Here is a 27,614-nt window from a genome sequence, read left to right on the forward strand (position 1 = left end):
TGGGGTGTTTTTTCCAACCCAAAATAGCTCTTTTTCAACTCAGTTTTTGAAAAATCCTCTGCCCAAGAGCAGCTGTGCCTCCAATTTGAACCTGATGCTGCTCTAAATAACTCTGCAGGGAATTTTATTTTATTTTATTTTATTTTATTTTATTTTATTGTATTTATTTTTATTTTATTTTATATTTTAATTTTTATTTTATTTTATATTTTATTTTATTTTATTGTATTTATTTTATTTTATTGTATTTATTTTATTTTATTTTATATATTTTTTCTTTTATTTTTTCTTTATTTTTTCTTTATTTTATTGTATTGTATTGTATTTATTTTTTATTTTATTTTATTTTATTTTATTTTTTCTTTATTTTTTCTTTATTTTTTCTTTATTTTATTTTATTTTATTGCATTTATTTTTTAATTTTATTTTAATTTTTTATTTTATATTTTAATTTATATTTTATTTTTTATTTTATTTTATTTTATTGTATTTATTTTATTTTATTTTATTTATTTTTATTTTATTTTTTCTTTATTTTTCTTATTTTATTTTATTTTATTTTATTTTATTTTATTTATTTTATTTTATTTTATTTATTTTTTATTTTATTTTTTCTTTATTTTTTCTTTATTTTATTTTATTTTATCACATTTATTTTTTTAATTTAATTTAATTTTATTTTTTATTTTATATTTTAATTTATATTTTATTTTATTTTATTTTATTTTATTTTATTTTATTGTGTTGGACTTGATGATCTTGGAGGTCTTTTCCAACCCAATCCATTCTATGATTCTGTGGATGTGGCACTGAGTGAGAATCCACCATGTCTTGATCCAACCCCACTGTGACCACCAGCCCAGGGCACGGAGTGATCACAGTGGGGTTGGATCAAGGCTTGGACACACTGGTGATCACAGTGGGGTTGGATCAAGGGTTGGATCAAGGGTTGGATCAAGGGTTGGACTTGATGATCTCAAAGGTCTTTCCCAACCCAATCCATTCTGTGATTCTGTGATTCTAAATATATAATAGTTGGTTGGTAAACAGATGAATTCTGTGTGTGCTCTGCGTGTTCCAACCACCTCCAACACTCCACCAGCACCTCCTTTGTGTGCACAAAATGCCACAGTGGGGGCAGAAAATGCAACTACAGCAAGGTCAGAAATTTATAATCTGCTACAAGAATTGCCTCGAAATACCTGAAGAGTTCAAATTAATTTAAAAATACAAGAAAAAATCCCCAAAGACCGATGGAGTTTGAGACATTTGAAGAGTTTGCCCTTTCCAAATTCATAAAGTTTCAGAATGTCAACACATTCCTACTCATTCCCAGTTTGGAGGGAACACAAGAAGAATCTCAAAAGAAAAATTCCATATTAAAAAACAATTCTGTGAGTTGTCTTTGCACACTTTGGAAAAAAAAATGCATCAAATTAAGTATTTTCTCCAATGAAAGGGGTCACCTTTCATTGGGTTGCTGAGAATAAAACACACTCCCACCAGGACATTAACACCTCGTTGCCAGCAGGGTTTGGGAGAGGAACCTGAGAGAACATTGATGAACATCACCAAGGAGACACTTCATCCCAACACCTCATCCCAACACCTCATCCCAGCACCTCATCCCAGCACCTCATTCCCAGCAGGGTTTGGGAGAGGAACCTGAGTGAACATCGATGAACATCTCCAAGGAGACACCTCATCCCAACACCTCATTCCCAGCAGGGTTTGGGTGAGGAACCTCCATGAACATGGATGTGTCCTCCAAGGATACACCTCATCCCAACAGCTCATTGCCAGCAGGGTTTGGATGAGGAACCTCCATGAACATTGATGAACATCTCCAAGGAGACATCTCATCCCAACACCTCATTCCCAGCAGGCTTTGGATGAGGAACCTCCATGAACATCGGTGTGTCCTCCAAGGAGACACCTCATCCCAACAGCTCATTCCCAGCAGGGTTTGGATGAGGAACCTCCATGAACATTGATGAACATCTCCAAGGAGACATCTCATCCCAACAGCTCATTCCCAGTAGGGTTTGGGTGAGGAATCTCCATGAACATCGGTGTGTTCTCCAAGGAGATACCTCATCCCAACAGCTCATTCCCAGCAGGGTTTGGGTGAGGAACCTCCATGAACATCGGTGTGTCCTCCAAGGAGACACCTCATCCCAACAGCTCATTCCCAGCAGGATTTGGGTGAGGAACCTCAATGAACATGGATGAACATCTCCAAGGATGCACCTCATCCCAACACTTCATTCCCAGCAGGGTTTGGGTGAGGATCCTCCATGAAGATGGATGTCTCCTCCAAGGAGACATCTCATCCCAACAGCTCATTCCCAGCAGGGTTTGGGTGAGGAACCTCCATGAACATCGGTGTGTCCTCCAAGGATACACCTCATCCCAACACCTCATTCCCAGCAGGATTTGAGTGAGGAGCCTCCATGAACATGGATGAACATCTCCATGGAGACACCTCATCCCAGCACCTCATCCCAACACCTCATTCCCAGCAGGGTTTGGGTGAGGAACCTCCATGAACATCGATGAACATTTCCAAGGAGACACCTCATCCCAAAACCTCATCCCCGGCAGGGTTTGGGAGAGGAACCTGAGTGAACATTGATGAACATCTCCAAGGAGACACCTCATCCCAACAGCTCATCCCAGCACCTCATCCCCAGCAGGGTTTGGATGAGGAACCTCAACAAACATCGATGTGTCCTCCAAGGAGACACCTCCTCCATCCTCAGTGTGTAGGACACAGTCATTAATTAATCCCTGCACAACCCCACAATTAGTGCACTCAGCGCTGGCAGCACAAATGCTCATAAAGCAGGGCCTGTTTGCATCACCCTCCTCATCCTCCCTCCATAGTTCAGGGGATTAACCCCTTTCCAGCAGGGATGGGCAAACCTGTTCTGCCCAATTCCTGCAGCCACCTCACGGGTTCGAAAGTTCACCTTGAACTCAAACCTTCTGGTTGGTGCTGAGGGAGGAAAAGCTCAGGAGGGAAAGGGCAAAAAAACCCCCCAAAAATCCACTGCAGAGCCCTCAGCAATTCCAGTGTTGGTGATGAGGGAGGGAGAGCTCAGGAGGGAAAGAGCAAACAAACCCCCAAAAATCCACTGCAGAGCCCTCAGCAATTCCAGGGTTGGTGATGAGGGAGGGAGAGCTCAGGAGGGAAAGAGCAAACAAACCCCCAAAAATCCACTGCAGAGCCCTCAGCAATTCCAGGGTTGGTGCTGAGGGAGGAAAAGCTCAGGAGGGAAAGAGCAAAAAACCACCAAAAATCCACTAAAGAGGCAAAGGATGGATGGAAATCAGTGGTGGGTGAATTGAAACTCCTACAAAGTCTCAAACACAACTTGGTTTTAAGGGGAGTTGTGGGGAAGTCTCTTCCCTTCCACAGACTTCACTGTGCTGGGAATAAACTGCAGGATTTAATTTGTTCTTAATTAACCTCATGTGAAACAAGCCCTGCCCACTTTACTTTGGGTCTCTCCTGCATTTCTTAGCAGAGGATTTTCACTCAAGTGTGGCACAAACCACTGATTTCCCTTAAAAACCAGGAATTCAGTGAACACACAACACAAGGCCCAAGCCAAGGGATGGCCAAAGCACCTGCAGAGCCCTCAGCAATTCCAGGGTTGGTGATGAGGGAGGGAGAGCTCAGGAGTGAAAGAGCAAAAAAACCACCAAAAATCCACTGCAGAGCCCTCAGCAATTCCAGGGTTGGTGCCGAGGGAGGGAGAGCTCAGGGGGAGGAAGGCACTGAAAGAGAAAAGAAAAGAAAACAAAACAAAACAAACAAAAAAAAAAAACAATAAAGAGGCAAAGGATGGATGGAAACCAGTGGTGGGTAAATTGAAACTCCTACAAAGTCATAAACACAACTTGGTTTTAAGGGGAGTTATGGGGAAGTCTCTTCCCTTCCACAGACTTTGCTGTGCTGGGAATAAACTGCAGGATTTAATTTGTTCTTAATTAACCTCCTGTGAAACAAGCCCTGCCCACTTTACTTTGGGTCTCTCCTGCATTTCTTAGCAGAGGATTTTCACACAAGTGTGTCACAAACCACTGATTTCCCTTAAAAACCAGGAATTCAGTGAACTCACAACACAAGGACCAAGCCAAGGGATGGCCAAAGAACCTGCAGAGCCCTCAGCAATTCCAGGGTTGGTGATGAGGGAGGAAAAGCTCAGGAGGGAAAGAGCAAAAAAACCACCAAAAATCCACTGCAGAGTCCTCAGCAATTCCAGGGTTGGTGATGAGGGAGGAAAAGCTCAGGAGGGAAAGAGCAAAAAAACCACCAAAAATCCACTAAAGAGGTAAAGGGTGGATGGAAATTAGAGGTGGGTAAATTGAAACTCCTACAAAGTCTCAAACACAACTTGGTTTTAAGGGGAGTTGTGGGGAAGTCTCTTCCCTTCCACAGACTTTGCTGTGCTGGGAATAAACTGCAGGATTTAATTTATTCTTAATGAACCTCATCTGAAACAAGCCCTGCCCACTTTACTTTGGGTCTCTCCTGCATTTCCTAGCAGAGGATTTTCACTCAAGTGGGTCACAAACCACTGATTTCCCTTAAAAACCAGGAATTCAGTGAACACACAACACAAGGACCAAGCCAAGGGATGGCCAAAGCACCTGCAGAGCCCTCAGCAATTGTCTCCAAAGTCCCATCTCCAGTGAGGATTCCCTGCTCCCAACCCTGGCATGGCCCACCTGCCACCCAAAGGAGGGCTCAGCACAGAATTGTCACCTATTTCCACTCTGATGCAATTCCTTTTTCTGCACACCCCAAACTTGTGTTGACCTCAAGGGATAAATAAGTGAGGACAGGAAGGGAATGGAGAATATTTGGCCATCGTGGCCAGCAGAGAAATCCCAAAGCTTTGCTGTTTTCTGGTAGTTGCCCCAACTGAGACACCTGAATGGGGAAAATTCCTGTGGAGAGAAACTAGAAAAGGTTTGTGTTTGAATTTTCTCCCCGTGTGCAAACTGGCCCCAGTTTAACCAGTGCTTTGGCAAACACTTAAATTAAGTTTGTGGTAAACTGGGCAAATATTTCCAGTGTTGGTATCAATTACTGGAAGCAAATGAGCCGTGATTGGCTTTGGGGAGAACAAACATTTTGAGAAGGCAGGTGAAGAATCCACCACATTTTAAATTACACTAAAGCTCCACACCAGGTATTGGAAATTAACACTTAAATCCTGGGGGGAATAGTTCAGTTAATTAACAATTCCATCATCATTTAGCCAAGTGGGATTTGTCCAAAAAATCATCAGCAAGGAGTTAAAAATCATGGAATATCCTGAATCCAAAGGATCCCACAAGGATCATCGAGTCCAACTCTCAGCCCTGCACAGACACCCCCCAAAAACCACCCCAGAGACACCCAGAAATTCAGCAGAATTGCTGAGAAATACCAGGAATTTTCCCGAGGGATTTCCCTTTAAAGGAAGTGTTTTCCTTGGAGCAAAGTGATGACTGAAAGTGTCCTGAGCAAGAGGATTTTCCATCCCAGGATTTCCTCTAGGAAAGGTTTATTTTGCAGGTGAATTCCCAGAGATAAATAGAACAGGTGAGAGCATTGTGGGTTTGGTTTTGGGAAGGCAACCCCAAATTTGGGCTCCCTGGGCAGTTCCTGAGCCCAACCCCTCCCACCTGGGAACAGACATCAGCAAAACTCAACTTTTAAACAGCTCTCAACCCATTTTAATGCATTTCTACAGGTTGTAACTTAATATTAAGAAGGGACAAATAAGGCCTGGATCTCAAAAATCAGTTTTTCCAAACCTCTTAAAGCCACAGTCACCTGTTGCTGTCAAAGTGCCTCACTGGGGGTGGGTTTTTCTGGAAGAAAATGGGCAGTTTTTATTCCTAATGTGCCATGAAGTCTTGTTCCAGCTCTGTCCCTTTTTCCTGGTATCATTTTTCCCCTCTCCAAAGGACAAGTTGCTGTTTCATAGTTGCAGGTTCTTTGGAGTGTGGCAGAGGAAGCAATTAATTGATCCTGCTATTAATAGAGAGGCACAGAAGGGAGAAAAGGACACAAAAAAAGGGACAAGGGGCTACAAAACCAGCACAAAAAGAAAGAAAATAAATGGCCAAACTGGGTTTTCCAGGTTAAAACCCAGTCCTGAGCCAGGCCAGGCTGGGCAGCTCCCAACTGAGCTTTTTGCTGTGCCCAATTCCTGCCCTCTCAGTGCTCTGCCAACCTCCAGCACCTCCATCCTGCCCAAAGACCTTCACAGAGCCAAGTCCTGCCTTTAAAACCAGGACCAAAGTGCTCTGTGCATGTTCCTGTCTGAATTGCCACTCTTTGCCTGTCATGGGGTAGGGACTTAAATTGGGATTTTTGGAGACTTTAAGCAGAATTTCCTCTGAAGGACACAAATAAAACTCTCCAGAGAAGGAGCAGCTTCAGTGCTGTTGGAGAACCATTTCCAGGGCAAGGCACTAAAGGGTTTGTGGCACCTTCATTTACATCCTCTGCCTTCCCTCACACTCTTTGTATCTACTCACTTTGGGTGTGTTTCCCTCTGAGGATCCCATCCAAAATTCAGCAAACTTCACTTCAAATTTAGGGGGAAAAAAGAAAAAAGATAATTTTATCCCAACTCCACAAAGGCAGAAACCAAACCAGGCTGACCCCAAATCTCCAGAAGAGCCTGTGAAGGTGAATTTGGCTCATTGTGACTCCAGGGCACAGCTGGGCACCCCATGCCAAGGTTTTGGTGGGATGGCACTTGGGGTGAGGAGATAAAACCTCCCAAACAGGCACTGACACCAGAAACCCCAAACCTGCAGCTCAGAGCTTGGCCCTGCTGGAAAAGGGACAGGGAGGGAAACCTCGAGGACAGAACAAAAAGGATCACAGAATCACAGAATGGATTGGGAAGGAAAAGACCTCCGAGATCATCAAGTCCAACCCCTGGTCCAACTCCAGTCCCTTTACCAGATCATGGCACTCAGTGCCACGGCCAAGCTCAGCTGAAAAACCTCCAGGGATGGGGAATCCACCCCCTCTCTGGGCAGCCCATTCCAATCCCTGAGCACTCTCTCTGCAAAGAATTTCTTCCTGCTCTCCAACTTCCATTTCCCCTGGCAGAGCTTGAGCCCATCGTGCCCCCTTGTCCTATTGCTGAGTGCCTGGGAGAAGAGACCAACCCCCAGCTGGCCAGAACTTCCCTTCAGGCAGTTCCAGACAGTGCTGAGGTCACCTCTGAGCCTCCTCTTCTCCAGGCTGAACACCCCCAGCTCCCTCAGCCTCTCCCCACAGCACTTGTGCTCCAGTCCCTTCTCCAGCCTCGTTGCTCTTCTCTGGCCCCGCTCCAGCCCCTCAATCTCTTGCCTCAACTGAGGGGCCCAGAACTGAACACAACACTCAAGGTGTGGCCTCCCCAGTGCTGAGTCCAGGGGAAGGGTCACTGCCCTGGGCCTGCTGGCCACGCTATTCCTGATCCAGGCCAGGATCCTATTGGCCTTCTTGGCCACCTGGGCACACCTGGGCACACCTGGGCACACCTGGGCACACTCTGCTCATGTTCAGCCTCCTGTCAATCCAACCCCCAGGTCCCTTTCCCCCTGTCCCTCTCCAGCCACTCTGTGCCCACCCTGAGCTGCTGCAGGGGGTTGTTGTGACCAAAGGGCAGGACCTGCACTTGGCCTTGTTGAACTTCATCCCATTGGAATCAGCCCATCCCTCCAGCCTGTCCAGGTCCCTCTGCAGGTCCCTCCTGCCCTCCAGCCTGTCCAGGTCCCTCTGCAGAGCCCTCCTGCCCTCCAGCCTGTCCAGATCCCTCTGCAGGTCCCTCCTGCCCTCCAGCCTGTCCAGGTCCCTCTGCAGGTCCCTCCTGCCCTCCAGCCTGTCCAGGTCCCTCTGCAGAGCCCTCCTGCCCTCCAGCCTGTCCAGGTCCCTCTGCAGGTCCCTCCTGCCCTCCAATAGGTCGACACTCCCTCCCAACTTGGTGTCATCAATCCTGAATTTATTAAAAAATACATGAATTGTCTTAAATGAGGGTTGTGCATCAGAATTTAAAAGCTGATCTGTCCAATTTTGTGAGAACCCCAACCTGATGGATTGAGTTATTTATAATCCCACTTTTATCCTGTAGGTTCTTCCTTTTTAACTGATATTCTGGAATGCTCTGCCTTGTTCAGCTGAATCCCCACAAGCATTTAATTTCTGAGATTAACTCCCTTGAGAGCCCCATTAATTAATGAGCTGATCCTTACACAAGTAAGCTCCCTAAATCCTGACAATTAGATGAAACAGCACCAGGATTTCTCCAACCTCCTCTCACTCATCTTTGCAGCCTCCTCTGATGCAACCACTGCCCCAGGGAATGTGGGAGGACAAAATTCATCTCCCAGACCCATTTCTGAGCCCTCCCTGCAGGTCTTGGGGTGGATCAGGCACCACTCCCAGGGGGGTTTTTGGGTCTCAGAGCCCAGAAAAAAAAGGGTTTAACAAATAAAAAGCCCCTGTGAGGATTTCAGAAACGCTTTTGTTTTGCTGCAGTGGAGGTGCTGAACCACCTCACAGTAACCACAGCAATTCATTCCATGCTTGCAAACGTTTCCAGCTCAGGCATTAATTGACTTTGACTCATTCTGGCCCCTCTCCAGCTGGGATTTAATTGACTTGCAGTGGGAGTTGGACTCCAAGTCACTTCAACGAAAATAATCCATCAATTGTTCCTCACCCACTTCATCAAGTCCTTCCTACCCGTCCTGAGTGCTCTGGAATTTATTGCAAGAAGGTGACACCAACCCTTGGACCTTCTGGCCCAGCCTCGTGTCCCTCTGAGCAGAGTTTGCCCTCCAGCAGCTCTGCCTGAGGGGCCAAAGAGCCCCAAGGTGGGACATTCTCTGATAGAACCTCCCAATTTCAGCTCCTGCTCCAAAGAAAAAAAGAACAAAACCCCAGGAACAAAAAGAGCTGTTGGCAAAGCTGCCAAGAGGAGGGAGGGTTGGAGCAGACCAGGCAGAAATGTGCTCAAAAACACGCAATTTGTTGTCAAAAATAACCCCCAAAACCCCTCCCCCTCCAGACCATTTGCTTCAGATTTGTCATCATTTTATTGTCTCAAAACTTTGGGGCACTTTCCTTTTTTTGGCACATTTGGCAAAGCAATGTGGTTATTTTGGGTATTGCTAAATTTTCTTTATTTTTCTCTTCCTATTTCTTTTTCGTTTCCTCCTTCATTTTCTTTTTCCATGTCCTTTGTCTTTCTTTTTCTTTTTCTCTTCCTTTTTCTTTTTCTATTTATTTTTTTCTTTTTCTTTCTTTTACTTTTTTCTTTTTTCTTCTTCTTTTTCTTCCCCTTTTTCTTTTTCCTTTTTCTTTCTTTTTCTTTTTCTTTTTTCTTCTTCTTTTTCTTCCCCTTTTTCTTTTTCTTTTTTTCCTTTTCTTCTTCTTTTCCTTTTCCTTTTATTTTTTCCCTTTTTCTTTTTCTTTTCTTTTTCTTTTTTCTTTTTCTTTCTTTTTCTTTTTCTTTTTTCTTCTTCTTTTTCTTCCCCTTTTTCTTTTTCCTTTTTCTTTCTTTTTCTTTTTCTTTTTTCTTCTTCTTTTTCTTCCCCTTTTTCTTTTTCTTTTTTTCCTTTTCTTCTTCTTTTCCTTTTCCTTTTATTTTTTCCCTTTTTCTTTTTCTTTTCTTTTTCTTTTTTCTTTTTCTTTCTTTTTCTTTTTCTTTTTTCTTCTTCTTTTTCATCCCCTTTTTCTTTTTCTTTTTTTCCTTTTCTTCTTCTTTTCCTTTTCCTTTTATTTTTTCCCTTTTTCTTTTTCTTTTTCTTTTTTCTTTTTTTCTTTTTCTTTTTCTTTTTTCTTCTTCTTTTTCATCCCCTTTTTCTTTTTTCTTTTTGTTCTTCTTTTCCTTTTCCTTTTATTTTTTTCCTTTTTTGCTTTTTCTTTTTCTTTTTTCTTCTTTTTCGTTTTCTTTTTCTTTTCCTTCCCCTTTTTCTTTTTCTTTTTCTTTTTCTCTTCCTTCCCCCTTTTTCTTTTTTCTTTTTCTTCTTTTTCTTTTTCTTTTTTCTTTTTCTTCTTCTTTTCCTTCCCCTTTTTCTTTTTCTTTTTTCTTTTTCTTCTTCTTTTTCTCCTTCTTTTTCTTCTTCTTTTCCTTCCCTTTTCTTTTTCTTTTTTCTTTTCTTCTTTTCCTTTTTATTTTTTATTTTTCTTATTTCTGTTTCTTTCTTTTTCTTTTTTCTTCTTCTTCTTCTTTTCCTTCCCCCTTTTCTTTTTCTTTTTCTTTTTTCTTTCTCTTTTTCTCATTTTTAATTCTTTCCCTTTTTCTATTTGTTTTTTTTTCTTTTTTTTTTCCTTTTTTTCTTTTCCTATTTCTTCTGCTTTTCTTTTTCTTTTGGACAATAAACTGCTCCTCAGATGGGCTTTTCCTGACAGCAAATTCTGATTTTTCTGGGTTTTCAAGACATCACCACAAACGTGAGAGCACCTTCTGCAGTAACATCAGCCCTGAATTCTCTCACATTTATTAAAATCCTCAAATCCTTCACTGACACCAAATCCCAAAGAGAAGCAGCACTTTGTATTCCTCAGGATTAACAGATTTCCTTTCCCTTTTTGCAATTCCCCTACGGAATTACAGAGACTTTTGGCAGTGAAACCAAATAAATTCAGGCATTTTTCAAAAAAAAAATCCTTTTTTTCCCTTCATGGAACTCCATGAAATTCCACCTTCAATTTTAAGGGAAAGGGCTCAGTATTTGGAAAAGGGTAAAGGGTATTTGGGTAAAAAAAAAAAAAAAGATTTCCATCCCAATTTTAAATAATTTCTCCCAGCAAACTCCAGCCTTGCCCAAATCAAGGGGGTTTTAAAGAGAATTTCAGGAGGTCACACACAAAAATTGAGCAGTTGGAGCCACAATAAATCCCTTTTCTCACTCAGAAGGCTGAAGGAGGATCCAGAGACACCAAAAATTCAACTTTATCTCCCAAGCAACGACTCCCCACAGGCCCCAGGTTGGTTTAATGCAGAAAATACCACGGAAAAGAGGCTGTCCTAGTTCAGCAGGAGGGACCAGCTGACCCTGTGTGGTGGTGATCAAAGCTGTGTATTCTACCCCCTCTATTCATTCCCAAGGACAATGGGCCATTAGCAGCAGCTGCCCAGGGAGCCATTGGCACCTTCACACTCAGCCTGAGGGGGCGGAGCTGCCAATGGGCCATCAACAGTTCAACACCCCCTGGCTCCCAGAGTTAATCACCCATTGGGTGAGTCCCCGCCCAGGGGGAGGGACTGGGGGCTCCCTGAGGGTACAGAAGGGGTGGGTAAGAAGACTTTGGTAACTTCTGGGTGGATCCAGAGCAGCAGCAGGACCTCGACAGGAGGAGATCCCCGCTCTCACCCAGACCACAGCCCTCGCCTGCACCAACAGGTTTTTCATTTCCTTTTGCTCTGGACTTGGGGGAGCCACAGGGGTCTCAGCACAAGGGCAAACAAACCCCCTTGGGTTTGTGCCCCAGGACACTGGGTTATACTGCTGGGGTATTGTGAGTTGAAAGCAATTTTCCTTGTGTGTCAGTGTATTCATTGTAATATTATTATTAAATTTTAGGTCTGACTTATAATCTCTCTCGTGGTGGGTTCATTTCCCTGCTGGTTCACCTTCAAACCAGCACAGAGGAAAATTTAAAAAACTGCCCCCCAAAAAAAGAGCAATTTCTGATTTCATTCCAGTATAAAACACACAGACAGAGACAGAAATGGGAGTGAAGAATTCAAGTGGTGAAGAGTTTAAACCAGACATTCAAACCCCAATGCTGAGCAGTGTATTGTCCTAAAAAAACCACAAAAATAAAACAAAAAACCCACACAAAAACTCCCAAAACAGACAAAAAAACCCAAAAAAAAACACATAAAACCCCCAAAACAAACAAAAAAATACAACCAAAAAATCCCCAAAACAAACAAAAAAAACCAAAAAAACCCCACAAACCCCCCCAAAACAAACAAAAAAATACAACCAAAAAATCCCCCAAAATAAAAAAAAAAAAAAAAAACCCATAAAACCCCCCAAAACAGACAAAAAACCCAAAAAAACCCCACATAAAAACCTCCAAAACAAACAAAAAAATACGACCAAAAAATCCCCAAAACAAACAAAAAAAACCAAAAAAAACCCCCACAAAACCCCACAAAACAGACAAAAAAAACCCAAAAAAACCCCTGACACAAAAAGCCCCAAAACAGACAAAAAAAAAACAAAAAAGAAACACCCAAAACCCCCCAAAACAGACCAAAAAACCAAAAAAAAACCGGACACAAAAACCCCCAAAACAGACAAAAAAAACCAAAAAAACCCACACAAAACCCCCCAAAACAGACAAAAAACCACAAGAAAACACACAAAAAGCCCCAAAACAAACAAACAAAAAAAACAAAAAAACCACCTACAAAACCCCCCCAAACAGACAAAAAAACCCAAAAAATAACCCACACAAAAACCCCCAAAACAGACAAAAAAAACCAAAAAAACCCCCACACAAACCCTCCCAAAACAAACAAAAAAAAACAAAAAAACCCACACAAAAACTCCCAAAACAGACAAAAAAAACCCCAAAAAAACCCTGACACAAAAAGCGCCAAAACAGACAAAAAAACAAAAAAGAAACACCCAAAAACCCCCCAAAACAGACAAAAAAATGAAAAAAACCCACACAAAACCCTCCCAAAACAGACAAAAAAACCCCCAAAAAACCCACACACAAAATCCCCTAAAACAGACAAAAAAAACCCAAAAAAACCCCACACAACCCCCCCCAAAACAGACAAACAAAAAAACCCCAAAAATCCCACACAAAAACTCCCAAAACAGACAAAAAAAACCCAAAAAAACCCCCACACAAAACCCCCAAAACAAACAAAAAAAACCAAAAAAACCCCACACAAAAACTCCCAAAACAGACAAAAAAACCCAAAAAAACCCCCACACAAAACCCCCAAAACAAACAAAAAAAACCAAAAAAAACCCCACACAAAAACTCCCCAAACAGACAAAAAAACAAAAAAAACCCACAAAAATCCCCAAAACAAAAAAAAAAACCAACCAAAAAATCCCCAAAGCACCAAAAAACCCAACTCCAAATAGAACAAAATAATCCAAGCCCCAAGCCCCAAATCCCAATAACAATGTCAAGGCAGCAAATAATAACCATTATTAGAATTATTAAAGGGGCAACTTGTTGCTCAGAGCAGCAAAAAGAGCAGAAAAAATTCAGAGAGACGCGACAAGAAGAGGAAATGAAGGTCAGGTGGAGTTGCCAAAGTTGGGAAGCTTTTAGATTTCTATGGAGCAGCAGAATCCCCTTGGACACAACTCCCCTGGATAAATATTTTTATACAGTTCTCAAATTTTGGGAGTTTTTGGATTTCTATGGAGCAGCAGAATGCCCTTGGACACAACTCCCTTGGATAAATATTTTTATACAGTTCCCAAAGTTTGGGAGCTTTTAGAGCAGCAGAATCCCCTTGGACACAACTCCCCTGGGTGAATATTTTTATACACTTCTCAAATTTTGGGAGTTTTTGGATTTCTATGGAGCAGCAGAATCCCCTTGGACACAACTCCCCTGGGTGAATATTCTTATAGAGTTCCCAAAGTTGGGAAGCTTCTAAATTCCTATGGAGCAGCAGAATCCCCTTGGACACAACTCCCCTGGGTAAATATTTTTATACAGTTCCCAAAGTTTGGGAGCTTTTAGAGCAGCAGAATCTCCTTGGACACAACTCCCCTGGATAAATATTTTTATACAGTTCCCAAAGTTTGGGAGCTTCTAAATTCCTATGGAGCAGCAGAATCCCCTTGGACACAACTCCCCTGGGTAAATATTTTTAGGCAGTTCTCAAATTTTGGGAGTTTTTGGATTTCTATGGAGCAGCAGAATCCCCTTGGACACAACTCCCCTGGGTGAATATTTTTAGGCAGTTCCCAAACTTTGGGAAGCTCTTAAATTTCTATGGAGCAGCAGAATCCCCTTGGACACAACTCCCCTGAATAAATATTTTTATACAGTTCCCAAATTTTGGGAGCTTTTAGAGCAGCAGAATCCCCTTGGGCACAACTCCCTTGGATAAATATTTTTATACAGTTCCCAAAGTTGGGAAGCTTCTAAATTCCTATGGAGCAGCAGAATCCCCTTGGACACAACTCCCCTGGGTGAATATTTTTATAGAATTCCCAAAGTTGGGAAGCTTTTAGATTTCTATGGAGCAGCAGAATCCCCTCGGACACAACTCCCTTGGATAAATATTTTTAGACAGTTCTCATAGTTTGGGAGTTTTTAGATTTCTATGGAGCAGCAGAATCCCCTTGGACACAACTCCCCTGGGTAAATATTTTTATACAGTTCCCAAAATTTGGGAGTTTTTGGATTTCTATGGAGCAGCAGAATCCCCTCGGACACAACTCCCCTGGATAAATATTTTTATACAGTTCCCAAAGTTTGGGAGCTTTTAGAGCAGCAGAATCCCCTTGGGCACAACTCCCCTGGGTGAATATTTTTATACAGTTCCCAAAGTTTGGGAGCTTCTAAATTCCTATGGAGCAGCAGAATCCCCTTGGAAAAACTCCCCTGGATAAATATTTTTAGACAGTTCCCAAAGTTTGGGAGCTTTTAGAGCAGCAGAATCCCCTTGGGCACAACTCCTCTGGGTGAATATTTTTAGACAGTTCCCAAAGTTTTGGAGCTCTTAAATTTCTATGGAGCAGCAGAATCCCCTTGGAAAAACTCCCCTGGATAAATATTTTTAGACAGTTCCCAAAGTTTGGGAGTTTTTAGATTTCTATGGAGCAGCAGAGTCCCCTTGGACACAACTCCCCTGGGTGAATATTTTTATAGAATTCCCAAAGTTTGGGAGCTCTTAAATTTCTATAGAGCAGCAGGATCCCCTTGGACACAACTCCCCTGGATAAATATTTTTATACAGTTCCCAAAGTTTGGGAGCTTTTAGAGCAGCAGAATCCCCTTGGACACAACTCCCCTGGGTGAATATTTTTATACAGTTCCCAAAGTTGGGAAGCTTTTAAATTTCTATGGAGCAGCAGAATCCCCTTGGACACAACTCCCTTGGTTAAATATTTTTATACAGTTCCCAAACTTTGGGAGTTTTTGGATTTCTATGGAGCAGCAGAATCCCCTTGGACACAACTCCCCTGGATAAATATTTTTATACAGTTCCCAAAGTTTGGGAGCTCTTAAATTTCTATGGAGCAGCAGAATCCCCTTGGACACAACTCCCCTGGGTGAATATTTTTATACAGTTCCCAAAGTTTGGGAAGCTTCTAAATTCCTATGGAGCAGCAGAATCCCCTGGGACACAACTCCCCTGGGTGAATATTTTTATATTCCAGAGTCAATTCTCTCAACAAACAAACTCTGGGAGGTGTTTGAGGCCTGAGAGGCGTTTCTGGTGCAGCAACAGAAGAGAAACCGAGACTGGCACTGGGGAACAAACCTTGGCAGAAATGACACTGATGCTCGTTAGGATTTAAATGAAAAACCCATTAAATTGCATTTAATTTGAGGGGTTTATGAGCTCTGGAATAAGGTTTGGTACAAAGGAATTCATGGCACAGGCAACTCCTCCTTTGTACCAACTTCGCTGAAGGCAAAGCAACTCTTTTAGTCCATCTGGAGGGTTAATAAACCACCATCCAAGGGCAATATTAATAAAATTCCACAAATCCCACTCTGAGCAGGGATCTCTTCTCCACTCCCCATCCACGACCACTCCAGGTTTCACTTTTAAACTCCTTTCATTCCCTTGATAAATAAGAAACGTTTCCAATTCTGCCTTCGGAAAACACCCTTTAATTCTTTATTATGCCAAATGTGGCAAGTGGATTTTAATTGCATGATAAAAATATATTAGAATAAAAAATACAGGGGACAAACAGAATTGGGACAGACCCACCTCCAGGGGTTTTTAAGTTCAAAAGTGAAAAATTCTATAAGGACAATTTGAGAAGTGACTCTCAGGGGAACCTGCTCAGCCTTCAGCAATCAGTGGAACAAACCAAGCCCGTTAACGCTCTGTCATTACTTATCCAAATTAATTAGCTGTGGCGTGACAGGAAAAGCCAACCAAAACATCCATCTCATGAAACAAAATAAATGGTATTTCCACTCACTCATCACGACCCAAAAAGCCACGAGTCAAAGCTGCATTAACCAGCTGAAAATATTCAGCATCTGAAAATACCTCAGGTATTTATTTCCATTTTCCTTTCGTGAACTCCCCAATCTGGGCTCAGTTTAAGCTACTGATGGATCCTTTTAGCAGAGAACAGGTTTGTTTACCTGAAAAATCCTCCAGGTGAAGGTTATTCCAGTAGGAATCTCCCACTGGTGGCTTTATTTTGGACCTCCCAAACTCCTCACACTGCCTCAAATATTTATTTCCATGTTCCTTTCACCTGGATGGCTCTGAGCATCTTGTCACAGTTTGGTGTGAGCACAGCCCGGTTCATTTCCTCGGTGAATTCCACAGTTTGGGCTCAGTTTAAGCTACTCCAGACAAATGCTTAGGGTGAAGGTTATTCCAGTGGGACTCTCCCACTGGTGCCTTTTCTTTAGACCTCCCAAACTCCTCACACTACCTTGGATATTTATTTCCATTTTCCTTTCGTGAACTCCCCAATTTGGGCTCAGTTTAAGCTACTGATGGATCCTTTTAGCAGAGAACAGGTTTGTTTACCTGAAAAATCCTCCAGGTAAAGGTTATTCCAGTGGGACTCTCCCACTGGTGGCTTTGCTTTAGACCTCCCAAACTCCTCACACTACCTTGGATATTTATTTCCATTTTCCTTTCACCTGGATGGCTCTGAGCATCTTGTCACAGTTTGGTGTGAGCACAGCCCGGTTCATTTGCTCGGTGAACTCCCCAATTTGGGCTCAGTTCAAGCTACTCCAGACAAATGCTCAGGGTGAAGGTTATTCCAGTGGGAATCTCCCACTGGTGGCTTTGCTTTAGACCTCCCAAACTCCTCACACTACCTTGGATATTTATTTCCATGTTCCTTTCACCTGGATGGCTCTGAGCATCTTGTCACAGTTTGGTGTGAGCACAGCCTGGTTCATTTGCTCGGTGAATTCCACAGTTTGGGCTCAGTTTAAGCTACTGATGGATCCTTTTAGCAGAGAACAGGTTTGCTTTCCAGACAAAAGCTCGGGGTGAAGATTATTCCAGTGGGACTCTCCTACTGGTGGCTTTGCTTTAGACCTCCCAAACTCCTCACACTGCCTTGGATATTTATTTCCATTTTCCTTTCGTGAATTCCCCAATTTGGGCTCAGTTTAAGCTACTGATGGATCCTTTTAGCAGAGAACAGGTTTGTTTAGCTGAAAAATCCTCCAGGTGAAGGTTATTCCAGTGGGAATCTCCCACTGGTGGCTTTGCTTTAGACCTCCCAAACTCCTCACACTGCCTCAAATATTTATTTCCATGTTCCTTTCACCTGGATGGCTCTGAGCATCTTGTCACAGTTTGGTGTGAGCAGAGCCCGGTTCATTTCCTCGGTGAATTCCCCAACTTGGGCTCAGTTTAAGCTACTCCAGACAAATCCTTGGGTTGAAGGTTATTCCAGTGGGAATCTCCCACTGGTGCCTTTGCTTTAGACCTCCCAAACTCCTCACACTACCTTGGATATTTATTTCCATGTTCCTTTCGTGAACTCCCCAATTTGGGCTCAGTTTAAGCTACTGATGGATCCTTTCAGCAGAGAACAGGTTTGTTTACCTGAAAAATCCTCCAGGTGAAGGTTATTCCAGTGGGACTCTCCCACTGGTGGCTTTGCTTTAGACCTCCCAAACTCCTCACACTACCTTGGATATTTATTTCCATGTTCCTTTCACCTGGATGGCTCTGAGCATCTTGTCACAGTTTGGTGTGAGCACAGCCCGGTTCATTTGCTCGGTGAATTCCACAGTTTGGGCTCAGTTTAAGCTACTGATGGATCCTTTTAGCAGAGAACAGGTTTGCTTTCCAGACAAAAGCTCGGGGTGAAGGTTATTCCAGTGGGACTCTCCCACTGGTGGCTTTGCTTTAGACCTCCCAAACTCCTCACACTACCTTGGATATTTATTTCCATTTTCCTTTCGTGAACTCCCCAATTTGGGCTCAGTTTAAGCTACTGATGGATCCTTTTAGCCGAGAACAGGTTTGTTTAGCTGAAAAATCCTCCAGGTGAAGGTTATTCCAGTGGGACTCTCCCACTGGTGGCTTTGCTTTAGACCTCCCAAACTCCTCACACTACCTCAAATATTTATTTCCATGTTCCTTTCACCTGGATGGCTCTGAGCATCTTGTCAGTTTGGTGTGAGCACAGCCTGGTTCATTTGCTCGGTGAATTCCCCAATTTGGGCTCAATTTAAGCTACTGATGGATCCTTTTAGCAGAGAACAGGTTTGTTTTCCCAACAAACCCTCCAGGTGAAGGTTATTCCAGTGGGAATCTCCCACTGGTGCCTTTGCTTTAGACCTCCCAAACTCCTCACACTACCTTGGATATTTATTTCCATGTTCCTTTCACCTGGATGGCTCTGAGCATCTTGTCACAGTTTGGTGTGAGCACAGCCCGGTTCATTTGCTCGGTGAATTCCACAGTTTGGGCTCAGTTTAAGCTACTCCAGACAAATGCTCAGGGTGAAGGTTATTCCAGTGGGAATCTCCCACTGATGGCTTTGCTTTAGACCTCCCAAACTCCTCACACTGAGCTGCCAATCTCCAGCATCTCCCCAGGCCCAGGAAAAGCCCCAGACTCTCCTTCCAACCCTTTGACAAACCTGGTTTGTCCCAATTCATCTTCACTCCCTCAAATATTCAGCATTTCACCACAGCCAAAATAAAATAAAAACCCCTCCTATTTTCCAGGGGGTCACTGATTTTCCTGGGAGGGCTGTGGTGGAACAAACCCCCCCAACATCCCACATCTTTCAGCCCCAGATAAACCAGGGAGGCAGCTCAGCCTTCCCTGACCTCACCCAGGATGAAAGAAAGAAACACAAACTCTTCAGCCCATGAGAACACCTCCAAAACCTGAGGCCTGACTGGAGAAAGAGCTGCTGGAAACAGTTTAGCTGCAGTGGCCTGGCATGGCCTCAAACCCTCTCAGGTCCAGGCTTACCTTAGAGCAAGGCAAGTCCCTGTGCTTTAGGCCCAGTTTAACTTTGAGCAAGGCAAGTCCCTGTGCTTTAGGCCCAGCTTAACTTACAGCAAGGCAAGTCCCTGTGCTTTAGGCCCAGCTTAACTTACAGCAAGGCAAGTCCCTGTGCTTTAGGCCCAGCTTAGCTTACAGCAAGGCAAGTCCCTGTGCTTTAGGCCCAGCTTAGCTACAGCAAGGCAAGTTGCTGTGCTTTAGTCCCAGCTTAGCTTACAGCAAGGCAAGTCCCTGTGCTTTAGGCCCAGCTTAGCTTACAGCAAGGCAAGTCCCTGTGCTTTAGTCCCATTTTATCTTAGAGCAAGGCAAACTGCTGTGCTTTAGCCCCAGCTTAAGTTACAGCAAGGAAAGTCTCTGTGCTTTTGTCCCAGCTTAACTTTCAGAAAGGCAAACTCCTGGGCTTTAGTCCCAGTTTATCTTAGAGCAAAGCAAGTCCCTGTGCTTTAGTCCCAGCTAATTTTACAGCAAGGCAAACTCCAGTGCTTTAGTCCCAGCTTAATTTACAGCAAGGCAAACTCCTGTGCTTTAGTCCCAGCTTATTTTAGAGCAAGGCAAACTCCTGTGCTTTAGCCCCAGCTTAAGTTACAGCAAGGAAAGTCTCTGTGCTTTTGTCCCAGCTTAACTTTCAGCAAGGTAAGCTCCTGTGCTTTAGTTCCAGCTTACCTACAGCAAGGCAAGTCCCTGTGCTTTAGTCCCAGCTTATTTTACAGCAAGGCAAGTCTCTGTTCTTTAGTCCCAGCTTAGTTTACAGCAAGGAAAACTGCTGTGCTTAACTTTCAGCAAGGCAAGTTGCTGTGCTTTAGTCCCAGTTTATCTTACAGCAAGGCAAACTCCTGTGCTTTAGTCCCAGCTTAATGTACAGCAAGGCAAACTCCTGTGCTTTAGTTCCAGCCTATCTTACAGCAAGGCAAGACTCTGTGCTTTAGTCCCAGTTTATTTTAGAGCAAGGTAAACTCCAGTGCTTTAGTCCCAGCTTACCTACAGCAAGGCAAGTTGCTGTGCTTTAGTCCCAGTTTATCTTATAGCAAGGCAAACTGCTATGCTTTAGTCTCAGCTTTCCTCACAGCAAGGCAAGTTTCTGTGCTTTAGTCCCAGCTTAACTTTCAGCAAGGTAAACTCCTGTGTTTTAGTCCCTGCTTAACTTTCAGCAAGGCAAGTCTCTGTGCTTTAGTCCCAGCTTACCTACAGCAAGGCAAGTCCCTGTGTTTTAGTCCCAGTTTATCTTATAGCAAGGCAAACTCCTGTGCTTTAGTCCCAGTCTATCTTATAGCAAGGCAAACTCCTGTGCTTTAGTCCCAGTTTATCCTATAGCAAGGCAAACTGCTGTGCTTTAGTCTCAGCTTTCCCCACAGCAAGACAAGTCCCTGTGCTTTAGTCCCAGCTTATTTTACAGCTAAGCAAACTGCTGTGCTTTAGTCCCAGCTTTCCTTACAATAAGACAATTTTCTATGGTTTAGGTTTAGGTTAAGACTAACTTGGTTTAGATCTTGAAGAGACGAAGTGTTGGCTCCCTCCTGATGAACTCCAGTGAGTTCAGTGCCACAGGGCTGTTTCTGCACCTCAACCCCCTCAGTGCTTTGGGGCTTTTGTGTTTATTTTCTCTCTGTGTGTCTCTTTGGGTTACTTTTTTTTTTATTCTTTTGGGTTTTGGTATTTTTGAGAGGTTTTGTTTTTTTTTTTTTTTAATTTTATTAACAGATTTATAGCGAGTATTTTTCAATTCTCCCGCATTTCTGTGGGTAAAGTCCATTTTTTAGTCACTAATTTCCCCTCTTTTACAATAAAACTAAAATCCCCATTAATTAATCCAGGTAAGCCTTTAATTGTGCCCATAAAGCTCCGAATGGGACAATTTGGAACGTGGACTTTTGTAGCAGTTTATTCTGTGGGTTTGAATCCTGAAAGCAAATCTCTCTCTCTCCGGATTTCCCTTCCCAAATGCAAATCCATAAAGTTGATTCCATTAAAAGCAAGACATTCCCAACCAGCAACAGGCCAGAGTTGGGCCAGAAACAAAACCTTGAGGCAAATTTATTAAAACTTTCAAGCCCAAAGGGAACTAAGACTTTAATTGAAGAGCAACCGCTGCTGAATCGCTGCTGAATCACCCCAGGATTATTAATGATCATTTAATGAATATATATTATCCTTGCAAACACAACGTTTGCTGTGCTCGACACAGAATTATGCATTTAAAATTTTTCTTTCTTTTTTTTTTTTTTTTCCCCCAGGGAGTTGGTGAGAGTCAAAGCAGCTGCTGGGAAGTTCCTCACCCACCCGAAATCCGGGGGATCCCTTAAGCGGCGCTCAGGCTGTATTTTTTTGAGTTAATCCTACACACTTCTGGACATGATAATATTCAAGTTAATAATCCTTTGGGGTTCTAAAGGGACTTTTCTCTCTAATTCTTCCTCTGTCTGTACAGAAAGAGAGAAAGACTTGGCTCGTTTTCCCGGCGGATCGAGGTCTGCGGGCGGAATTTCGGAACCCCTTTGGGACGTCCGTGCCTATTTTGGCCAAGCTCTGAATTTCCCTCTGCGTGTGCAGGAGCAAAGGATCAGCTCTGAATAATTCCCCTCGTCGGCAATACCTTGATTAACACCCAGTTCTTGTATAAAAACATGTCAGAAATAAGTTAAGGAAGGGAAGGGACGTCACACACGAATCCAGCGGAAGAAGCGAACGCTGAGCGAGGGTCACACTTTGTGGCAACTTCTTCCCATCGTGGGGTTTAATCCTGATCCAACTTCCTAATCCCTTCTGGATCTTTAATAACTCATATCCACAAAATAAATATTGAGGTTGGAGGAAGATTTCTGCTTGGACTAAGGGTTTGCTCTACTTGCCAAGCTCTCGGTACGGCGAGTTTTCTACGAGCGCAGCTGAAAAGATCCTTCTGATTTATATCCAGCCAAGCAACAAAAACCCACAAACCAAAGCAACAAACCCAAACCAAAGTGCAGGCCGTGAGTTTTTAAATACAAATTCATAATTAACTTTCCCCAGGAAAGAGAAAGAATAAAACCAGAATGCCATAACCTTGAAATAGGTCTATTTTTTTTTTTTTTACTGGCAGTTAGTCCTTTACAGATATTTTTCAATAGACAAGATTTTTTTTGAAGAATGAATTTTTAAGTTGCAGTTTCATCATCCCATTTCACGTTGAGTGTCCCCATTGGAAGTGTGGCCTTATGAGGACGACAGAAATCTGGAAAACCGCCTGTTTTACCAGAAAAAGGGACTTCTTTTAATTTTTATTTCTTTTTTTTTTTTTTACTCTGGAATGCACTCTAAGATTGTTCTTTTCACTTTTAACATGGATTTTTAAAGGCTTGCACGAGACCAGTCTGGTTGTGAAATTTTATAATGCCCATGGCTGAGAAAAATGACCTGCACAGGGCAGGGCCACTCCAGTGTATTTATTTGTGGGGTCTCTGTTTGCAAAATCATCAGAATTATTTTCCTACCTTTGCTGCCAGAAACAGCCCAAGCTCTTTCAAAGACAGAGAGACTTTAGGGTAGAAAATCTGTGTCTCTCTGGCGTTTTTCCCTCTCCTTTCCCCAATATTTCTATTAATTTGCTTCTCCCCCCTCCCCGACGCAGTGAACGAACCACCGAAGGTTTCAACGAGCACAACACGAAGGGCGATTTCTGCTCCCGTGGAGCTCCTGAACTCATTATCATTAGCACTAATTAAGGATCTGTGATCCCCCCCGACGCCGATCGGCTGAACCCACCACTGTGCACTGCTGGTAACCAACTGCTGGTAACCAACTGCTGGTAACCAACTGCTGGTAACCAACTGCTAGTAAACTGCTGGTAACCAACTGCTGGTAACCAACTGCTGGTAACCATTGCCTGCTAGTAATCAACTGCTGGTAACCAACTGCTAGTAACCAACTGCTAGTAACAAACTGCTAGTAACCAACTGCTGGTAACCAACTGCTGGTAACCAACTGCTGGTAACCAACGACTGCTGGTAACCAACTGTTGGTAACCAACTGCTGGTAACCAACTGCTAGTAACCAACTGCTAGTAACAAACTGCTGGTAACTGACTGCTGGTAACCAACTGCTGGTAACCAACTGCTGGTAACCAACTGCTAGTAACAAACTGCTGGTAACTGACTGCTAGTAATCAACTGCTGGTAACTGACTGTTGGTAACCAACTGCTGGTAACCGACTGCTGGTAACCAACAGCTGGTAACCAACTGCTGGTAATCAACTGCTGGTAACTGACTGTTGGTAACCAACTGCTGGTAACCAACTGCTGGTAACCAACTGCTAGTAACAAACTGCTGGTAACCAACTGCTGGTAACCAACTGCTAGTAACCAACTGCTGGTAACTGACTGCTGGTAACCAACTGCTGGTAACCAACTGCTGGTAACCATCACCTGCTAATAATCAACTGCTGGTAACCAACTGCTAGTAACAAACTGCCAGTAACCAACTGCTGGTAACCAACTGCTGGTAACCAGTGACTGCTAGTATACAACTGCTGGTAACCAACAACCAATAGTAATCAACAACAGACAGTAACCAACAACCGATAGTAACCAACAACAGATAGTAACCAATAACAGACAGTAACCAACTGTTGGCAGGAGATGGTAACTAACAACTATCCCAGCGCTGGAAAACGGAGTGGGAGCACAAACCCTCCCGCGGCGATGGGATGGATGTGGAAGCCGCGCTCCGTCCGGGGCAGCGCTGGGACGAGGCGGGAGATGCGAGGGATGAGCCGCGGGAGATGCGGGACGTGCGGGACATGCGGGAGATGAGATGCGGGAGATGCGGCGAGAGATGCGGGAGATGAGATGTGGGAGATGATGCGGGGAATGCGGGAGATGCGGCGAGAGATGCGGGAGATGACGCGGGAGACGCAGAGATGAGACGCAGGAGATGTGGTGGGAGATGCAGAGATGCGGGAGATGAGCGAGATGAGGTGCGGGAGATGCGAGAGATGCGGGAGATGCGGCGAGAGATGCGGCGGGAGATGCGGCGAGAGATGCGGGAGATGAGGGAGATGAGATGCGGGAGATGATGCGGAAGGTGCGGGAGATATGGGAGATGCAGCGGGAGATTCCGGAGATGCGGGCGATGCGGGAACCTCTCGCCCGAGCCCCCCCGAGCTCTCTGAGCCCCTCGAGTGCCCCCGAGCTCTCCGGGCAGCTCTGCGGGACCCCCAGCCCCCCGGCCTTGCTTACCTGCGCAGGAGTGCAGCGGCTTGGGCCGGACCAGCAGCGATGGGCACACGGAGTACAGCGAAAGTTTCTCGAAGTAATCGCAGGTCTCCTTGGAGAGGATCTCGTCGATCATGAAGGTCTTGTAGCGCCTCCTGCCTGCCTTGGGCCGGCCGGGCGCGGGGAGCCGCGGCTGGGAATGCGGCTGGGGCTGGGAATGGGGCTGGGAATGGGGCTGGGGGTGGCCGTGCATGGCGGGACCCCTGCGCGGGGCTGCCGGAGCCGCGCCCGGCTCGCATGGGCGCCCGGCGCCCCGAGCGACCCCCGCGCTGGCGCTGCTGGGTCTCTGCTCTGTCCCCTCGGTGTCCCCTCGATGTCCCCTCTTTCTCCCAGCTGTGTCGCTGCTGTGTCCCCGCAGTGTCACCTCGGTATCTCTGCTGTGTCCCTGCTGTGTCCCGCGGCGTCCCTGCTATCTCCCTGCTGTGCCTCGCTGTGTCCCTCTCTGTTCCCTCGGTGTCCCCTCGATGTCCCCTCTGTCTCCCAGCTGTGTCGCTGCTGTGTCCACGCGGTGTCCCCTCGGTGTCCCTGCTATGCCCCCTCTGTCTTCCAGCTGTGTCTTCGCTGTGTCCCCGCTCTGCCTTCGCTCTGTCCCCTCTCTGTCCCCGCTGTGCTCCCACTCTGTCCCCTCTGTCTCCCCTCTCTGTCCCCGCTGTGCCCCCGCTCTGTCCCCTCTATCTCCCCTCTCTGTCCCCGCTGTGCCCCCGCTCTGCCCCCTCTATCTCCCCTCTCTGACCCCGCTGTGCTCCCGCTCTGTCCCTGCTCTGTCCCCTGTCTCCTTGCGGTGTCCCCGCTCTGCCTTCGCTCTGTCCCCTCTCTGTCCCCGCTGTGCTCCCGCTCTGTCCCCTCTGTCTCCCCTCTCTGCCCCCTCTGCGCCCCCTCTGTCTCCCCGCTGTCTCCCCGCTGTCTCCCCGCTCTGTCCCCTCTGTCTCCCGCTGTCTCCCCGCGGTGTCCCCGCTGTCTCCCCGCTGTGTCCCCGCTGTCTCCCCGCTGTGTCCCCGCTGTCTCCCCGCTGTGTCCCCGCTGTGTCCCCGCTGTCTCCCCGCTGTGTCCCCGCTGTCTCCCCGCGGTGTCCCCGCTGTGTCCCCGCTGTCTCCCCGCTGTCTCCCCGCTGTCTCCCCGCTGTGTCCCCGCTGTCTCCCCGCTCTGTCCCCTCTGTCTCCCGCTGTCTCCCCGCTGTCTCCCCGCTGTGTCCCCGCTGTCTCCCCGCTCTGTCCCCTCTGTCTCCCGCTGTCTCCCCGCGGTGTCCCCGCTGTCTCCCCGCTGTCTCCCCGCGGTGTCCCCGCGGTCCCTGCCCAGCCGCGGCCGCTCAGCGCGGGTTCCTCTCTATATAAAGGCTCCGATAAGCATCTCTGCCATCTCCGCGCGGCCTTTTTGGGAGGCTCGGGCTGTCAATCAGCGCCGCCGCTGCCTCCGCCGAGCCCCGCGATCCCCGCGCCGCGCTGGGAGGATCCGCCGCTCCTCTCCCCTCCCTGTTCGCTATTTTAAGATCCTGGGGTGTGTGGCTTGGCTTGGCTTTTTTTTTTTTTCCTTTTCTTGGAAAGGTTCCAAATTAGGGCAGAATTTTCTTTTTTTTTTTTTCCTCCTTTCTTTCCCCCTCTCCTCCCCGTTCTCTAAACTGTAATTACTTTAAAAACATTAAAATGCGGGAAAGCGCCGCATCCTCGGGCCCGACAGCACCAAACCCATCCCGCGGCCGCGAAGTGCTGGAGAGAAAGAAAAATCCTATTTATAGGTGCCTTGCAAAAGCACTAAGATACAGAGATATTTTATTCCAGAGCGGCGTAACTCGGTCCCGAGTCCGAGGTTGTTTTCTGGCAAATCCCTGCTCAGTTCAGTTGGATTTTTCGCAAAGCTGAGCTTTGAGTGCCGAGGTTTCCCCACTGGAACTTCCCTCTCAGGCTGAGCTCTGAGTTTTATTTCTCCGCTCTGTGGGTTCGGACAGAGGGTTTAGCCCAGGAACCCCCAGGACACCCCTATTCAAGGGGGGGAATCCTCCCGATGGTTATTTCAGAGTTTCCAGAACCCACGGCCGGTTCGCAGCTTTTACACTGCTGAAAAAAAAGGCTCATTATGGGATTTACCACGGCAGAAAAATGACTATTTCCAGGCTTCATACAAGGATTTAAATACAATCAGCAAAAAGTCATCAGCCACCCTTCGGCCCTCGTGTTTTGGTGACCCAAAGGGCAGCGAACTCTTATTTTACTGATAAAAAACTCCATCTGTTTTGGCCCAAGGCAACAACCACCTCAAACTCTCCCCAACGATTTGAGCAACTTTCGTTTTGTCAACTGCGTTTTGAAAAGACCTCGAGGAACTCCAAAACCGTCTTTGACCTCTTTGCTGAAAGCGCTGTTTGTTTTTCAATCGCAACTCCGATTTGGCTTTAATTTCAGAGTTACATTTGCTGAGTTGGAGAGCCCCAAAATCAAAATAAGATACTTGTGTTGTCCACACGCTGTCAAAACTGGAGGGCAGATGCAAGGAAATATCAGGCTTTTGATTCATCTGTTCAACTTCTTTGCTTAAAATCTTATTATTATTTTTTTTAAAAAAACACGCCACAGCAAATTATAATTAAAAAAAAAAAGATAAAGCATTTTGCTCATTAAACCACTGGGAGGACATTCCAATTTAAAACAAATCGCTTGGAAATGGTTTTCTTTCTTTTTATTTTGAGAAACTAAAGCGATTTTGGAACCAGGAATTTCACGAGAACGAGATAACAACTCCAAGGACTTCTCCCCTTCCCGGCGCTATAACTCTTTTTAATTTACTTGAACAGTTGCTTTAATTCCTAAACAAACCGCGGATATTTAAGGAGCTGAAGTGCCTTTGTTATGAATGTGGCGTTGTGAGTCCTCCGCTTTTCATTCACACACAAACCGTTTTAGGAGCAAAATTTTTTTTGCCTTTTCCAGACAACTTTTTTATTTATTTTTTTTAATTATTTTTTAGGGAACAAAATAATTACCAGCCACAATAACTCCAGCAATTAGTGCTTGTTGGTAATTATTTCAAAGACTATTTTGGAAGCAACACTAAGGTGCTGATTTAACCCCCGAAGAGGCAGCAAAGGGCATTTTCCGTGTGCCCTCCGTGCCCGGGCAGGAGCTGCAGCCCCTCTGCCCCCTCCCAAACCCACCCTGCATTTACTGCCCTTCCAAAACCC

At 45.0% G+C, this 27,614-nt stretch overlaps 1 protein-coding gene across 1 annotated transcript in view; it reads right to left on the reverse strand.

Annotated features, from left to right (window-relative positions):
• BARX2 (BARX homeobox 2) overlaps positions 1-25,136 on the reverse strand; it is a 43,180-nt gene extending 18,044 nt beyond the window's left edge. The window contains exon 1 of the mRNA XM_071576389.1: positions 24,407-25,136. Coding sequence (XP_071432490.1) covers positions 24,407-24,635 — 229 coding nt within the window. The 5' untranslated portion in view covers positions 24,636-25,136. The remainder of the gene's footprint in view (positions 1-24,406) is intronic.
• Positions 25,137-27,614: the final 2,478 nt, after the last annotated feature.

The sequence above is a fragment of the Pithys albifrons genome, chromosome 23, assembly GCF_047495875.1.
Source record: "Pithys albifrons albifrons isolate INPA30051 chromosome 23, PitAlb_v1, whole genome shotgun sequence".
Classification (NCBI taxonomy): domain Eukaryota; kingdom Metazoa; phylum Chordata; class Aves; order Passeriformes; family Thamnophilidae; genus Pithys; species Pithys albifrons.